General features: G+C 38.4%; 1 protein-coding gene across 1 annotated transcript; it reads right to left on the bottom strand.

Moving 5' to 3' along the window:
- Positions 1-21: 21 nt before the first annotated feature.
- Positions 22-11037, bottom strand: LOC127957100 (repulsive guidance molecule B). Its single transcript, XM_052555482.1, has 3 exons — positions 10559-11037; positions 5162-5688; positions 22-2586 (listed from the first exon to the last, which is right to left on the bottom strand). The coding sequence occupies exons 1-3, from the start codon at positions 10662-10664 to the stop codon at positions 1912-1914; spliced, it is 1308 nt and encodes a 435-aa protein (XP_052411442.1). The 5' UTR covers positions 10665-11037; the 3' UTR covers positions 22-1911.
- Between the last annotated feature and the right edge of the window lie 7433 nt (positions 11038-18470).

Raw genomic sequence — 18470 nt, 5'->3', positions numbered from 1 at the left:
TTGTTTTAAATAACACACTTTTTCTTTTTTTTTTCTTTTTTTTTGGAACAGCATCCGTACAATACTAAAACACTGATGTAACAATGGTGACCCACTAGGTGGCAGTACAATCACGTCTCAAACGTTTTTCAACAGCAAGAGTATGAGCTTAACTTCTCTAACAAGACACTATATTTCATAAATAATTTAAGTATAAACATTGAGCAGTCACTCTTTACAAAAACAATGTTCACAACAAAGGTAAGAGAGATCACAAGATCAGATGCGAAATGCAAAAACACAGGATGAAGGCTTTCCATTGCAGCTAATTAATTGCACTGACGCCTTGTTCTAGTATTTAAGAAAAAAAAAATACCCCACTGTACACTGATTTAGGTCAGTTGACCAATCAGATCTCCCAGTGTTCCAAATACAATCGATTACACTCGTCACAGTATTGTAGCAGCTCTTCAGCACGGGCAGTAGTTAAACAGTGACGTCTCTACAGTAGCAAGTCTTGGTTTTGAAAGGCGTGTATCAGGAGTGTCGGCATGGCTTCCGTAGCAGTTGGACAGTAAGTTCCAGAAGGTATACAATTCGATTTCATCAAATGAATTGCGTGTCCACCAGGCCAAATGCCACACTCAAATTAAATAGAGACATGAGTGTTTCTGAATATCCTTCATTTGATTTGAACGCTCTCTGAATGAAATCACTGCTGATGTGCAGTCAGCAAAAGAACCACGGCTCAAGTTGCACTTCTGACTGACGAAATAACTGTTAAAATGCTTGCTGGGTCAAAAAACTATTCCATTGAACATATTTCTGATTTGAGTTGATTTATGGCACTGGCTTGCGGAACATCACAATACAACACCATCATTTTTGGCTAAATGAAACGTATAGGGAAGCTGACAGTACAGTACGTCTGGCAAAAATATCTGATATGTGTGTTGCTTCTGCGTCATATCTTTGGTCAAGGATAAAACAAGGACTTGAGGGAATTTAACACTTTGAACAGATAGTAAATATTTGTTTGGCAAAGTGAGAAAGCTAATAAATGTAATCTTGCAAGACGCCATTCCAGAAGATGCTACAAGTCAGACTAGGAATGATACATGGCCCACTTTAGCACTGTTTGCTCACGGACTATGAAATTAGATGAAACTTTTAGCATAAATATTTTGGTGTCTCTAAAACGCACTCTTCAGGATTGATGTTTTGTGTCGTACACTAGGCAGACTTTGTACCAAACTCAAATTCTGATTGTCATTTATAAAATGGGCTGAAATTCCAACACCCAACAATGCCCATGTTCAACAACACAAACACTCCAATTTGAATTTCTGACTTAAGTGCACTTCAACCTACGTTTGCTGTGTTCGCCTGAATTCTTCATTTTGTTTTTGCTGATCAGCTGAGTACCAGAACTAAAAACACAGATAAAGAGAAAGTCTAGTCAACATGATCCTTCTTTAAACCTCTAGCACACAATCACTACGCCAGCCACATTGTGAAATCTGTTTAACACGGTTCTACGGAGCAAGATGGTGAGGTAAGGACCATTTGTATAGAGGCCTACAGAAATGTATCAAAGAAAAAGCACAGAGAGTTTTCAATTACTGAGCACTGGTTCCGTGGAACACCGTTTTCTAGTTGCAAAAACCAAAAAAAGAAAAGAAAAATAAAGTGCTTCCTTTAAGATTTCCCCTCCTGAGGACAAAAAACATGAAATCTCGAAAAATTCACTCACAAAAATCTACAATATTCAGCTCTCTTGAAAACATGACTTACGCAAAATGTACAGTCTAATGAAGGTTCGTATTCTAACATTCATTCTCCACACAGACAGTATATACAAAGTACCTCAGAGTACTGACTTTTTACAGTCTGGTTTTCTTCTTCGAAACAGTTATCAAAACACTGTACACATTATAAAAGCACAGTGATGAGGAAGCTGGTTAGCAGTGCATTGAGGAGCAATGAAAACGGCCTCAGCCCAGTGGCTGAGTTGGGGAAAATATGCCAGTGCTCCCTCTTGGGGTGCAGAGTCTCCATGTCCTTCAGGGCATAGTAGGCAGCAGTGGTGAAGTTCGCATCTCCTGTGGTGAGCAGGTCAAACACGCAGGAGTGGAAATAGATGTCCTTAACCTCCAGTTGCTCCCTGCACTTCCTGGAGGCGCTTTCGAGGGTGAAGAGCCCTCTCTGGGCTTCGACCCTCGCCTGCTGCTGAAAGCTGGCTTGCTGGAGGCCCAGCATGGGCATCTGAAGTTGTCCCTCCTGGTCGATGCGTTCTGAAGTGGGACAACCGTTCATGCAGAGCTGCAGGTCCTGCGTTTCGTCGAAGGCCATGGCAAACTCTTCCGGCATTCGCACGGCTAGCGTCAGGTAGCGGCCCTGCTGGCGTATGATGATGGTGACACCGATGTACGCGGCGTGGATCTCTACGTGCTGACCTGGTGACTTCTCCAGGATCCAGATGCTGCGGGTCTCACTATCGCCCCCGCTGATGGTGCCGTCCACAAAAGCGGCTGGAAGGTCGTCTGTTACGGCCTGGTAGACCTTCTGGTCCGTGCATTCTTGGTATGGTTTGAAGATTATTGTGATCTTAAAAGAAGCACAGAGGGCATAGTTAAAAACTCCAAAATGCACTAAAAACATTCGTTGACATTAAAAGGATATTCACCATATCTATTTTCTAAACGCATGTTATTGATCTTATTGTGATTATTAATTCATGCATGGTTCCATTTTTCTTTTTCTTTTTTCTTTAAGTCAAACTGTCACAACTAGATCTTCTGGTGAAACAACAGACTGCTGGACTTCACCAATCATTTAGTCTGCTTGAGTTTTTTGATCATCTTTTTCACTCTAATATATACAAATTCAGAAGAATAGATCTGACGTTACTTTTATTTATTGCAGCTTTGATGGTGAAGAGCAAATATTCTGCACCAATAGCCGAGAATAGCTGATTTGCTTTTTATGACCAATATCAATATGGATACATTTTGTAACATAAAAAAGTTCAAACTAAATTATCAAAAGATTACAACAATAAAAAACATGCATTATTATTATTAATAATACTGTTATTCAGACCCACCAAAATGTGCTTTTTAACCCCACCGCCACCAAATATTTTATTTCATCAGTATATCTGCACCTCTGTAATAACAAATGGGAATTGCCAAAATAATGACTGTTCTCATACTGGTTTCCTGAACATTCTCCACATCTGCCATTCGCTGGACAAATAGATAGTCTCGCCACAAACACATACCATTGGTTGAGTCAATGTGGCTCTGTTGGTCCGGTCAACAAACAGAGGAATGTTTTGATAGCACCACAGTCTTAGTTTTTGGAGCAATCAACCTACAAATGGCCTTTTTACTCCCTGCATATTAGACTAGGATAGAAGAATGTTTTTTAATGATGAAAATAATTACACAATTCACCTTTAAAGGACAAAAGCTGTTTTATGCCTGGGACTGAAAACTAGAATTACTCTATCGTGGTAAAACAAGACGATCTGTATACGGCAGTTGTTTAGAAAATTACATGTATTTACAGATCCGCAAACCCTTTCGCCCTGTAAGTGTTAACTATAAAATGCAGCCAGTATACAGTCCTTATACTGTGAAACTCTAAGACTTGTGGGAAGCAAAAGCACTGGCTAACAAGAAGTGTGGTGTTACATTAGCGGCGGATGAATAGCAGCTTTGTACACAGGACAAGGATGAAAAATGATGACCAGTTGGCCATAAGGTGAGGCAGCTGAAAAGGCCTCAGTTAAGCAGTGTATACTAATAATTACTTGCAAATGTTTAATAATGGCTCCCCACCTTCAAGGTCAAGGGGTCAAATGGGAAGTAATTAGCATTGGCGGCCAAATTTAGCATTTGAAGCCACATCTGTCCATCGATGAGCTCAGCTGTTTAAACTTGGAAAAGCAAGTATCTGATGATTGCAGTCTGCTCAGGATGTGATATTCTCAAGCTTCCAGCTACTTCAGGTTATAAAAATCTGTAAACATGATCGCCAGCAGTCAATATTCTGCATCAGCAGATTTGAAATGGGTGTGTATAAGCCGGTTTGTTTTGAGTGTTTGACTTTAAGTCCCACACCAGGAGAAATGAAGACAGAGGCTTCTTTCAAAGTGATCTTATTATGGGTCATGCCACAGCCCAGGCTTCATTCAGTCATTAATAATATTAGAATTTCACAGACACGTTGGTCACAAGTGTAAGTCATAAGACTAGAGCTGTTTGCTTTGTTTAACTTGCACCTGTGAATTCTTGGTCAAAGTTGAGAGTTAGAAGTCTTATCTGCTTTCTGCAGCTCTTTCTGATAATCTTATCCATATATAGAGAGACATCATACACTTCAAACAAAGATAAAAACAATGCAACATTGCACAACGCACAAACATTTTTTACAATATTTATTAGAAATAAAAAAGGAAAACTTCGGCTCAAAAGTTTCAAGCTCTGAAATAATAGAAAATAATTTTAAGGATCTGTTTGACTTGGTTAATGCTCATTTCTAACATTATGAAAATTATGAATAATTTGTATAAATAAACGTTTTCAATTACGTAATGTGAATTAACAATGAATACAAAATCATCAAATTAACCTTGATTAAGAAATTCTGTAAAGAAAACATCATTTATTGTTAGTTCAAAGTTTATGAACCGGTGTTATTTTATTATTATTCATATACTATTTTAATATTTATTCCTATTTTAATATCTTTTATTTGTATAGTTTCAGTTTTAATTTGTTATGTGTTTGGTTTTATAAATTTTAGAACTTCAACTTATTTCTTTTCAGTTAGTTCTCAAGGCAACATTTGTAATTTTCGTTTGAGTTTTTTTAAGTTTGAGTTTCATTTCAGCTTTATTCCAATTAACGAAAACTATTTTTAATAGTTTAAAAATAACAACAGTGTGTCAAAGTACTCAGTAGTTTAAAGAAACATTAAAATTAACAACACTGTAATGCACTAAATTATAAAGTGATGTCCTACAAAACTTTTATTTTTCATTTTGTGCAACATATGCTGCATGTCTGAGACACTTCTGACAAACGAAACAACTTTTTCCAAAGAAATTAGCAAATAATTCTCCACATTAAAAAAAAGACAAAATAGTTCTATAATAAATAAGAAAACGACTCACCTTATTGGTTGCTGTGGCACTGGATCCGTATACCACTGGAACATTTGTGACCTGCACTGACAGGTAATTGTTATCAATCAGGGGCCATGCCCCTTCAACCTTACAGGTCTGAAAATGGTCTTTGAAAGTTCTTAGATGAGGGTCCCCAAACAGGCCACAGAACAGGTAGGTTGGTCGTGGGTGCTCTGGAGCCCCAGTCCCTGTTCCGGGCCGTGATGCTTGGTGATGACGGCTGTGATAGTTGCATGGCTCAATAGGGATGACGGGATGGGTAGACGACGTGGGGCCGTCTTTGGAGCAGTTCCTCTGGCTCATGAGGTCACTGATGCCCAGCATGGCAGAGTGGAAGACCAGGTTACCCCTGCAGCTCTTGGATGTGCGCTGGGTGCAGGCGGAATAGGCTCGCAGCGCCTTGCAGAACTCAATATCAAAGCCATCCAGTGAAGGGTTAAGATGAGAAGTGAGAGAGACAAAGTCAGTGGTGCACTTCTGGATACGGCACTGCGGGGTCTGGACCTGGCTCTCACCTGAGACACGACACAAAGACACTTCATTTCAGAAAAAAATCATTCTAATCACATATATAATGATCGCTTGAATACACCTCTTCAATAATGAGCATGTTTTTAATTTCAATTAAATATTTGCTAAAAAAAAAGTAATCATGATACAATAATAAGGAGAGAGAGAGAGAGAGAGAGAGAGAGAGAAAAGAGTTTAAAAAATCTTATTAAATGGTTTGATATGATATTTTATTTCTAATCCTTTAAAAAAACAATGAAAGACATTAAAGCAGTTTTGATATAATATTATTTATATTTGAAATAACTACTCATCAGAGTCAGGTGGTGTGACTAATAAAGTTGCGTGGTACAAGCCAATTGCAGAATTGTTTTTTTTTATATTTTAGAAAGGATCCATGACCTTCTCAAGGTCAAAAAACCTAAAATAGCAGACAATTTGACCTTTTAAATGACAGTTTCAGATTGCAAAATGTCGTCGTAAAAGTATATAATATTTTTATGAATTCATGAGATTTATAAAAATACACTTTACCTTACAATTATATTTTAAAAACCTTTTGTGTACAGCACACTCATAATGTATTCACTTTGCAAGAAAAATATGTCCGGACCTTTTACTTGATTGTTATACCACATAACATTTAAAACTGAGAAACGTCTTGAAAATGGTACAAAAGTGTTTCAAAACCATATAAAACCAACAGTAATTCAAAGACAACATTTGGCATACATTTTAAACTAGACATTTAAAAGAATACTGACTGAAGCGCACAAATACTCTAACATCCATTGTTGTTACTCATGTCATAAACCGGTTTAAACTGCTTAACCATAATAAGGTGTGCAAGTGGACTGTGCGTTTCCTCCCGGCGTGGCTCCGTGTGTGTTTTACATTAAGATCTCGAAACATTAACAGTCGGCTCAACCAGGGTGTGAAGCCTCCTGTTATCTACAAAGGAGAATGCTTATGGCCGCAATAAAATCAAATTAAACGGCACTTCAAATAAGTAAAAGAGCACAGGAGGCTTTTCTGGCCACAGAAAGCCAGCACATGTGCTTGTAAGCACAAAAGAGTCATTGCATGCAAACTACATGCAACTATTTACCTCAAAGCGTCATTAGGGTGTGGTCCTAGTGTAGCAATTAAAAGTGTTTTCTTTGAATACTACTTCACTTGGAGTCCACCCAATGACACCTTTATGGTTTCATACACATTTGTTGTCGAAAATACACTCAAGATCTTGTCGTCACGTCCCGGTTAGCCACCAGTGACACGGCACAAGCAGAACAACATCTCCCAGGGAAGGCCAACAGCCTCCACACTGCATCACTTAGAGTCTTAATGCCTCACTTTTGAGTGCAGCCCAATTGCATTAGCTCAGAGAGAGGCTGTCCTAATCTGATATCAGCTGCAGCCTCTCCATTAACACGCTTGTGATGACTCTATCTTACACAGTCAGGGCCACCCATTTCTGCCTGCCAAGCCAATAACTCCGACCGCAGCGGATTCAAATGCATCTGATTTGATTATCAGATGACGCGGAGTGCTGTAGTGGATCAGATCTGCAGTCGGCGCTGGAGGAGAAGAGGCATGACAAAGCACGGGCTAGATTGGGTTTCAGTAACACGCTGTAAGACAATACGGTAGCCTGGCTGAAGCCGTGTTGATGTTGTGCTGGAAAGACATTGGCTGGAAAGGAGAGGAAAAAGGCAGTCCCCGCTCCCATCCACCTCCCGCTGTGTTTTATCAGGCAAGGCTCCAGTGACATCTGTACCAGAACAAAAAAACTCAAATACTTGGCAAGGCATGCAAGACAAAGCCATCTCCGGCGCATTCCCATTTATAGTCTGAGCGGATGCTCCAAGCAGATGCGCACCAAGTAATATCCAAGGACCAACAAACAGCCGCTTGCTCGAAAATAAAGAATCGTGACCCTGGCAAATGGGCAAGGGTATGAAACCACAAAGGCCGCGCTGCGAACGTAACCGCATTAGGTAGGTATGTCCTACATATCACGGAGAAACAGAGAGGCTTTTCATGGAGCCCATATGTGACCTGGTCGTCCATCGAATGCATGTGCCTCCATTGTTTCTCTAAGCAGCTCGGCGTGAGGTGTTTGGAAGGCTTTCTGTTTTTAAATCCATGATATTTTGTGAGGAATAGGGTGGTATCTGGGTGGAAAACTCTACACATGTGTGTGCTTTCAGTGCATGAAGTAAAGCGACAAATCTGCCACCCGTCCATAATCTAATTCACAGCGATCCTGGTTGTTTTTGCAGGCCCCTTGTTGAAACTCGTCACCTGACAATCGCCTTAGAAGCGGTTGCAAACTGAATTCCCAGTCATACCCTCAAAAAGAGCAGAATAGATTGATTTTCCTTATATCCTTCTGACTTCATCTTCTGTGCAAAACACTTTGCGAGGAATGTCTTAGGGGACCCCCAGTTGGGGGCAGCAGATCCTAAGCTAGTGGCAGATGAGGGAAAAAATAAAAAAATAAAAAAAAATCACACTTTGTGTTAGAATGTCTCAGTGTCCTGACAAATGTTTAACTTAAACTCTGAAATGCCAGACATCTAAAGAAAGAATCATTTGAATCACTTCATAAAGGGGTTTAATGTAAGGCAAATCCTAAAATATCCACAAACCCCAAATAAATATATATGTTTATAGTTAATGAGTCTATAATATCAGATACATAAAATATCAAATTATTAAAACAGTTTTCAGAGTGCATATTATTCTTCTAAAGAATACAAAGGCAGTGTAAATCATAGGATGGAGAAAACACAAGGTTGATTTCACAGGTTCGGTTCATTTCTGCGATCCTGCTGCTGGGGTGATCCACCTCGTTTTGAGCACACTGAACACCCTTGTTGCTATTAAGTCTTTGGAAATATTTTCTCAGGGTGGCCTGCCGTTTGAGCAGCCATTCTCAGCTGTAGAGGGGCCCACAGAGTGTGTGCGGAGTGAAATTTCAAGATGTGGAATTTGGCCAGGGCAGGGAGGTCAACAGGCCCACGCCTTCTCCAGGAGTCAACGTGAAGACCTGGAGAAAGCAGTGGGGTTTACAAGACTCAATGTCTAAATGACATCTCCAGCCATACTGTGCTGCACTGAACTTTAGAATCTGCTTTAATATGCTGCGTTGTCAGCCTTTCAAGGTTTTCATAGCCTTGCTACAGCATAAGACAAATAAAAAAAGAAATCATGGTGCAGTAATTTTAGTAAGTATTAGTAAGACTTATCATAGTAAACCACAAAAGAATCTATTAAAAAGTTTTAAAAGGCACCTTTTTACAGGTAGCCTGTAAAATCATACAATCGTTAAACAATAAAGCACTATTCCAGACATGAGAAAAGACAGAGACAGAGAGAGAATGAAAACAAAAAGAAAAAAAGAAAAACGAATCTGAACAGCTGCAACTGTCTCTCGCTTCTGCCAAGATTATAATCCAATCAAATACCACCGAAGGGTAGATGTATATTTGGGACTAAAGCAATTGAGAGACAATACAGCCAGATTTAATAGCCAAAGATGAAATCAAAGAACAGCAAGCATCCAGTTGCTCTAAAAAATTTAATAAAAAGATGACTGTTTTGTATGTATGTTTTCTTTAATACTACATTCCTTATTTAAAAATGATATCCTTATCAAATGAAACATTCAAAATATATCATAGATCTCTATATATTATATTACAACTTCAGTATATTGTCACTGAAAAGAAAGCAAACATTGTCGAAAACCGAAGCCAATCAAGAAGCATGAGATGGACAGACACTTGGAATGGTCAAACTAAGTACATTTCATGCTTAATATAAAATACTAATACATTTATGGAACATTTTGCTTATTTCTTCTGAAATTAATAAAAAAAAAATAAAAAAGTATACATTTAGGTTGAGCCATATACATTTTTTCCCTCATTGAAGAATAGCAATGTGCCTGACTGCCCGGGGTCCATGTTAAATTAATTATGAAGGTGTGACTGCTCAATGGACACCCAGCAGCATTCCATATCCTCTTAATTCACAATGGCATTAACACAGTCTACGGCCAGGACACCCAAAGTGGAGCGCTTGACAAGGTGCCAAGTGAAAACAGGGCACCAAATGTGTAGCATTCACAGTCTCCTGCTCAGAAGCCAACCCCATTTCAACAAAATCATTTAAGACTGTCCCAACTGGTCAATGGCACAAAAAACAACAACAAAAAACTGGAATTAGTAGATAAATACATAGATAAACAAACAAATCGTTTTGCTTACTATAACTGAGGAGTATTTTAATTAAAAAAAAAAAAAACATTTATCAATATGCAAAACCCTAAATAAATAATAAAACAGACCAAAAGCTAGATGGACGTGAACAAATGATCACCATCTTACTGCAACTGACAGCATGCTGTCTGCCATCAACAAAAAAATCTAAATAAAAAAAAAATAAAAGGGAATCAAACAATCACCCCTGAATACGAATCGAAATTAATTAATATTATGATCACTCATAAATATTTAATTTCCTTTGAAAAGCACCCAGTCCAGTCAAGCGCAAGAGGGATGCGTAGATCAATGCACTTCATTTATTGGAAATAAAGCTGCAATAGGCCTAACTGTGCAAGAAGACACGGATGAAGGACACTGCCCCAGACTGTAAAACAAGAACTACAATCCACTTTTTTGTGAGGATATATACTGTATGTATATTAACCAGCACTATCATAATAGCACGTAAATACAACTCTATATTTATACAAGTGAGAATTAAACATCCCCTCCAGACAAAAACAACTTTTTAAAGGTGTTTTAGTATATATTTAACTTGTTTACGTTCAATAAATCATGCATAAAGTGTTAAGCCAGTGTTTACCTATGTGAGTGAGAGAGGAGAAGGTGCACAGCACTAGCAGATGCAGTAGCGGAGAGATGAGGCGCTCAGCCCCGGGGTAGTAAGGTCCTGCTCTCCCCATACCCATCCATCCATCCAGAGGGACTCGAGAGTACTCCACGGATCAAGAGATCGGGCCTCGCTTCTCCGAACTTCACGTACCGTAGGGACGGACGCGTACCTCTCTTAAGACGCGACTACTTTTAGGTAACACAAACCGTCCGTAAGAGAAACAAAGTAGTGATTTTGGCAAGTCCGATCCGAAACACTTCTTGGAGCACGGGAGAAGAGTGCTATTTCATTTGTTTTCGGTGAACACAATCAGTCCGAAACAATTCTGTTAACGAGCTAAAATTAATCTGCGCCCCGCAATCGCCCGATTCATGTTCCCTACACATCAGATTTCTCCGCCACAAGGAAATCTAGCCCCGTCTTTCCCCAATGATCGATAGTGAATCAACCTAACCCAGAGTTTAGCGGAAACCCCGCCCACACAGACACACAAACCCCGCCCACTTAACTATCCACCCAGCCGCAGATTGACAGCAAAAGCTCTCACTTTCAGCAGTGAGAAAACAGATGCAGTGTTCCTGATGCGTGTTTTTGTTTGTTTCCTTCATATTTTTGAGAATAAAACAAAGCTGGCTATCAGGACAAAATACTATCAACATCCCAGACACTGATTATTTATTATTAAGGAAATACATACATGTACTTACACAGCCTACACACGGTAGGCTATCAGTAGATCAGTGGAAATAGTGATCAGTGGCTAAATGGAAACCTGTAGCAGCTCATAAAATGTAAACAAAACCTAAACGAAATAAATTAGCTAAAACAAACAGAACAATTTACTCTCATGACTCCAAATATAGCTATCTAAAATAAAGTGAAAAATGAATATGATTTATTTTCAAATTCTAGTTTTTGATATATGGTTTAATACAATTTAAAACCTTTTCAGCTGTGCAAAAGAATGCACAATTCTTTATAATAAACCATTCAGTTCAAGATTGTGAGTGTGCACATGGGCTTTAGTTAAAGATAAAGATGTTAATACAAACCTAAAACTGTAAACGTAAAACTAAATTGAAACAATCGATCACAAAAAATACATAAATTAATAAATAAATAAATGAAATCTTAAATTCAAAGTTTGATACAGTAGCAAAAATGGGCACAATAAAAAATATTGATTATTACAGTTATTGCTACAGAGATACAAATCTATTTAAATGATGTATAATGGAAAATATAATAAGACTACTTTATGGACTTACACGCAAGTTATTAATGATATAAACAGTCATAAGCATGTAATTATGCTGCTTTTTTATATGATGAGAATCAGACAATGAAACCTGAGCCAATTATAAGATGATATCATCAGCTGATTTATAGCAATAACATACTAAGACCACAAGACTTTACAAGACATTAATACAGACCTACTTCCTGTGCTGGACAGCTACAGTGCAAGTGGTATTTATAGAGCAACAAACTCCCTCTCACTGTAGAGAAAGCAGCGTGACTGCCGTCCAGCAGGGGAGCAGCAGTGCTAGAAATCCAAGACCAGCTCCACTCTGTCAATACAATACAAAATCAATTCAAAGAGAATGAAGGAGACCCAACATCAACCCATTTTTATATAAATACACAAAATTGGGTTATGCTGTGCTAAATGGCTCACAGGGATTCCTTGTTTCAAATGATAAAACTGGACATTTTTCTGTGTTTATGTGTTTTTGTGGTTGAGGGCAAAACAGGCTGTTTGTAATTTGATTAGTATTGGAACAGCAGTTTAATGGGATAGTAGCGTGTAAAGTGGGGAGGTTTAAGGGTCATGCCTTTAACCCAATTCATTTTCTTGCACTGCTTAAGTGGTCAGTCAAAAATCAGGCGAGGTGTAAGAAGTACTTTGCCAAGATGTAGGATTAGAGGGATTTGGGATTTCTTTTGGCCATAATACTGACCTGGTTCTCACTTTAGTGTGACACCGCTTGGGAACCGGATTATAGAATTATCATCCAAAAGCCCTAAAATGTATTTTAGTTGTGGAAAATATCTAAGTTGTCTAGATTGCATGAGCGTTATATTGGAGTCTTAAACTGTCCCATATAAGCCTAAACGATACACAGCGTGTGTATTGTTAGAGTGCAGTGATAATGGCTTATTGATTGGTCATGGAGAGCATGCATTCAGATATGTCAGGGGCTCAGCTTGGTCCCCTCTGGCACATCTGAATATAGCTCAATGGCCAGTCACTATTAAAACCTCGAAGTGCCCCTACAAACCATAAAATAATTCTGAGGCATAAACTTTGACATTGGATTTGTTATTAGATAATTTGATGGATGGTATATGCAAGCTTTCATTAACACTTTTCTTAAAAATCCTTGTGGCATATTGTGACCCACAGAAAATCTAAATTAATTTTAGTACAGGGATTAAAAACATGCTCAATCTGAAAACAGGTGTTTCCTAATCACGGAATTGGAGTTAAATAAAACATGAAATAAATATATAAATGTTACTTAAACAACTTTTCTCAATTTAATTTAGTTTAACATGATGTACTGAAAAAAGTAAAATAAAAACCTAAATATTAATATTATATATATATATATATATATATATAATATTATATATATAATATAATATATATAATATAATATATAATAACCCTCAGCACCTGTATGGCCTTTCAGTTACTGGTTATTATTGTTGTGAATGCTTGTGTTCCCTTCTGTCTTGGATTAACTTTCATCATCCAGAGATATTATTAAAAGTCTATATTGTGTCATCTTTGTGTTTGTGCTCTTGACCTACTGTAAGCATGACAGAAGCATCCATAATAATAATAATAATAATAATAATAATAATAATAATAATAATAATAATAATAATAATAATAATAGTAATAATAAAACAATGTGTTAATTGGATTTTATGTGTGTGTGTGTGTGTGTTTAACAGCTTACTTAATATGATTACATTTACCACTACGCTTTGAAATTTCACAGGCAAAGTTTGGTCATTCCAGTACGAATCTTTGTGATTGGGATTTTCATGTGACAGTAAAAAAGTCAATTCTCATTTTCAGATAGACAGACATTTAAAAATCCAATAATCACAAAGGCTGAGTGTGAAGGCTTGTTTGCTTGGAGATTTGCTACATCTATGCAAAACAGATGGTTTCACAAGTGCGTCATCCAAACCTCTATAGTGGAGCTAATAACCTCAATATGAAATCTATATCGGCAATCCTATGCATTAATTCCTATTTTTAACTAAATATAAATTTTTGAAACAGAGTTCCTTTGTCAGTATCACAGGGCATTAGGCTTAAGGCCAGTCTTATTTACTGTGCTTTGTCTGTCCAGCTGGCCTAGCTGCACTTCTCCTAATACGTCAATAGACAAGCGTGAGAGCATACCATCTCCGGACAACAACCCTCCGCACAGCTGCAAGAGGAAGGGCCCGAGTCTGAACCCAACTCCCACAAAGAGCTGACCCTAACATTTCAGCTCAGTGACAACATCAAGGCAACATGGCTGAACTTGCCTGAGACTTTCATGTCAGTCAGAGAAAAAAGCCGAGCCCTGTACCATGCCCTCCACGGTAAGAGGACAACGGGATAGTCTTACAGCCCCTCCGCCTCCCAGCAGGCACCCTTGTTCTGCAGCTGGACATGTTTAATGTATAATACATCTTACTGTCAGAATCACTCTTGAGGTTGACCTACAAAATCTTGCTTTAAAAGACTGTATATTTTGATTTAACAACACCATTGGGCTCACTGATTTGACACTAATTTGACGTGTACAAGGACAAACGATGTATAATCACGGACGACATTCGTTTTACCATTAGTAATTACTCTACCTCATTTTGCGAAGGCTCTTGCTGTGTTTAATGTACAGTGTAGAAAGAAGCACACTAAACGAAGCACGCTAAATTAACCATTCTAATGAGTTTTCATTGTTGTGATCGACAAATCACCCGGTAAAGGACCAGGAGAGCGTTTGATTACGGCAGATAGGGCTGGAAAACATTGTGGCGACCATAATCACACCGATGGGACCACCTAAAGGTCATGTTACCACAAGTTATCAAACCTCCATGTAGATACATGTCATTGAACCAGTGGTGTAGCTCTTATCATTCGAACACAGGTTATCTTTGATTGGTCTTGTTTGGAGCAGTCAACACAGTGGTTCCTTTCATTCAGCGTCCAGACACAAAGCCGCTCTTTTATCTTTACTTCCCCCCTTAAGCACCTTTGGGAGAAAACAACGAAGCTCCTGTTCCAAAGCATCCATTTTAATTAAAAAGAGAGGCAAACATCAGATGATGCTCAATCGTATCAAATGTAGTGAGCAGAAAGGAGCGGAGAGAGTGTGTTCGGTGTTCTTTGACCTTGTTTCCCCATTCCCAGCCATCTGTTTTGGCCACTGTCAAAAGCCTCTTTGGTGGCTCCCTGGCAAGGCCTCACCCCTCGCTAGACTTCCTCTATGCTTAGGGGACATTTAATATGGTGTCTGATACATACTGTTCTGTGACACCTTTAGACAAGGGTCTCTTTGTGCTGCTGCAGGGTCTCTCTAGAAGGTACTGCGGGGCTACCGTCACACACAGACTGGCACATGGCGGACACACACTCACTAATACGAAAACAGGAGCATGCGCCCATGTGCTTGGACCACGCATAGACCTCCTGTTGGGCTTGGCCGAATACACAAGCTCTCTCTTTCTCTCTTAAGCACACACATAGAAAGTTAGGGGGAAAAAATGCAGCTGAAGAAAAAGCTAATGAGGCACATCTCTTGAATTCCTGCTCAGTTTTTGGAACTCAAGGCATTTACCACAGTCGCACAAGAGAGCCTTACAGGTGTTGGCTTTGCAATAGCACCTGGCAAAAATGAAAGCGTTTTAAGCCATGGACAGTAACGTTCAGTGAGCATCGCCTCAGCCAAAGCAATTACTGAAAATATGCAATGCATCCAGTGCTGTTATATTCGGCAAGGACATGTGATTTTCCAAATGGGATTGAATGTTCTTTGGCAAGTTCACAAAATGATTACTGCATGCTGATAAAAACAAAAAACTGTTTCATGCAACAGTTAGTTCTGGTCTTCTTCTATCTTCTATTATTTTTAATATTTAGCTTGTTTGTGTTCTCAACTTTCAAAAGCAGATCGGAAGTGTAAAGGTTTGTGCTTTCTTGCTTCAGGATCTTTTGTAGTGGGGTTTTTCTCATCCGTGAGCATGAAAACCTGGAGTGGAATTGGCTTCAGTTTGGTCTGTAACACCACTTTTGCTCCCTAATCAGTTCCTACAGGATAATTCAACCCTGAGTTTCCTTTTTTTCTTCTTATATCCTGATTTACTCAGAAATACATCATATTGCGTGGTAAAATGTGTTGCAATTAAGGCTGACTTTAATGTACAAATGTGTGCAAATTTCTGCTGACAGCAAAAAAAAAAATACAAATAAAAATAAAATCTCACATTTTATTGAATATCTGCATGGTTGTGATTATATGTGGCTCATGTGATAATGCTTAAAAGGATTTTCACCCCCCCAAAAAATGAGAAAAAAAAGAAAAATATGTGTTTTAAATATCTCCCTTTGTATTCCACAGAATTACAGAACCTTGCACATAACGTGGAGGAAAAAAGAAAAAGATACTGAGGCCATGCACTAAAAAAAGGTGTTTCACAGGTTTTTTACCCATAATTTGGATTAGACATTGTATTGTGTTGTGTTTTTGGTTATATAAAATATCTGTAATTGATAATGTCCTGGCAGAAAATCAATAGTACCTTTTCTGTTCTTCTGCAGATTTTGCTCTTAGAGTGAAAGAACTTTCCGACAGTTCATTTGTTTCTTCGATTTAGGTAATAGTGACCAGGGAATTAATTAGTTCAGTGTGGCCATGATCGAACTTAATTGGGGGACAGAATTTATAAAGCGTGGCACTGAATGAACAAATCATTGAAGCGAATCCTTTTGCGATGTCTATGCGGGATACCGTACAGAAGAAAGTCAGGCAAACAGGCTTAGAATAACATGGGGGTGAGTAAATGAGAACAAAATATTCATTTTGGATGGACTATCCCTTTAAAGTGCCCTGTTGGCTGTAACTTACATTATTGACTGACTGTTGATCATACAGTATCTTCATCTGTTGACCAGGCTCCAGCACCATCTCATCTCTTTTGCTGGTCTCTTTTTATTCCATGCTATCCAGAAGATACTCATGTATAACGCATACCCAGTGCATTGTGACCAAACAGGGTTATGAGTCAGATTTCAGGCCAAGGCCCACAGCATAAATTCATCTGTATTTGTTGTGTCGGTGCTTGAGTCAAATCACAGTCTGAATAAAAAACAAACCCCTGACTCCATAGATATGCAAATATAGCACAACTGACAGCTTCAATCCTAGTATTTTCATTTTTTTTATTTTTTCAGTGCATCAATAGAAACCCCCTCATGCAGTCCCAGCCTCAGCGCATCATCTACCGCTGCCTCCTGGGACAGCAGTTTTCACAACCCAACATATGGGTTTCATGTTTAATGCATAAGTTCAGTATGAGCCAAGTGTCTATTCTTCAAGCACTGTATGGAGGTTTGGGCTCCGAAGACGAGTCTCTGTCGTAATTATAATATTAAATATCTCTTCTAGAAGCAACATTGGATTGCTTTCATTTGTGGTGCAGACACCAAATGTGTGGCCATTATACCATGGCTTGGGTAATGACAGTGGAATAAAGACAGCTGTCAATCTGGATCAGCACTGAGCTGAGCACACTGTTTTTTTCATTAATGAAGCAGAACACTTTTAAATTGCAGAAATTCAGCCTTGTTTTGACTGGAGAGACAATGTAAGAAAATGTCTTTCTTTAATAAGAGCATCTCAAGGTTGACTATACAAGATGTAATGTGCAAGACGTGTGGATTATGTTTCAGCAGTGGTGTATCAGATACTTCAAATACTCATTGTTTCACCATGACCACAATCATGCTGATGGTGATGTTTAATTCCAGTTTGTAATGCACAGCCATTAGAAGATCAGCCCACCTTTATGGGCCTCTGGCGATACTGTCTCATATACTCTCATCAGTATCTGACGGAGAGCCGTGCCGTTCACAAACATATTCATCACATATGTATTTCTCTCCAGTGGATTTCAGTTTATTTTCCTGGTAGAAATGCAACATAATTCAATAGATGGCATTAGAAAGATACTCTGTGAATTACAATTCATTGCTAATGGTTTTATATCACCGGTTAATTCCCAAACACTGCTGACACATTCATTATTATTCTGACAAATTCAATGATACCCTCAGGGTTGCCAAGTCTGCAATATTCCTGTGGAATTGGGCTACTTTTAAACTGTTGCCGGGGTAGATTTTTTTAATCCATAGGTTAAAGGTTTGACATATTGCATAAAATATATTTGATAGAAATGCTTGTGTGGGAATATTTTACCAAATCTACCGAATTGATATTCTACCAGTGCTAAAATATGTGCTAGATAATGAGATTTTTGTGAGAGAGAGGTACTTGTAGGGAGCCTGAGTCTGTGTGTGTCTGTTTTCATTTTCATGGTAACAGATTGGCAGGTCTCTCCAGTTGTAAAATGTAAATGTACTTTTCAAGTAGTTCAAAAACAAAGGATTTCCACTCCCACTGAAGGATTTTGTTCACAAGCTGTCAATCTTAAGGTAAGATGATTTACAAAAAGAGTCTATCTGTGATTACTACTACTCAAAGATTTTCGAGTTGAATTTGTTTTTAATGCTCAATAGTGATTGTAAAATATATTTAGGTATGGGAGTGGCATACTTTAAGTCCTGTTTTGGTATTTGTGCTAGATTAAT

Source organism: Carassius gibelio, chromosome B5, assembly GCF_023724105.1.
Source record: "Carassius gibelio isolate Cgi1373 ecotype wild population from Czech Republic chromosome B5, carGib1.2-hapl.c, whole genome shotgun sequence".
Classification (NCBI taxonomy): domain Eukaryota; kingdom Metazoa; phylum Chordata; class Actinopteri; order Cypriniformes; family Cyprinidae; genus Carassius; species Carassius gibelio.
The sequence above is the reverse complement of the archived record's forward strand: the minus strand, read 5'-3'. Positions and strand labels throughout refer to the sequence as shown.

Bases quoted from the DNA above. Each gene is read 5' to 3' on its own strand.
- LOC127957100 (XM_052555482.1), bottom strand. From the start codon at position 10,664: ATGGGTATGGGGAGAGCAGGACCTTACTACCCCGGGGCTGAGCGCCTC. The intron at 5,689-10,558 runs GTAAACACTGGC...GTCGTGTCTCAG, and splicing joins CTCCTCTCTCACTCACATAG to GTGAGAGCCAGGTCCAGACC. The intron at 2,587-5,161 runs GTGAGTCGTTTT...GCTTCTTTTAAG, and splicing joins GTGCCACAGCAACCAATAAG to ATCACAATAATCTTCAAACC.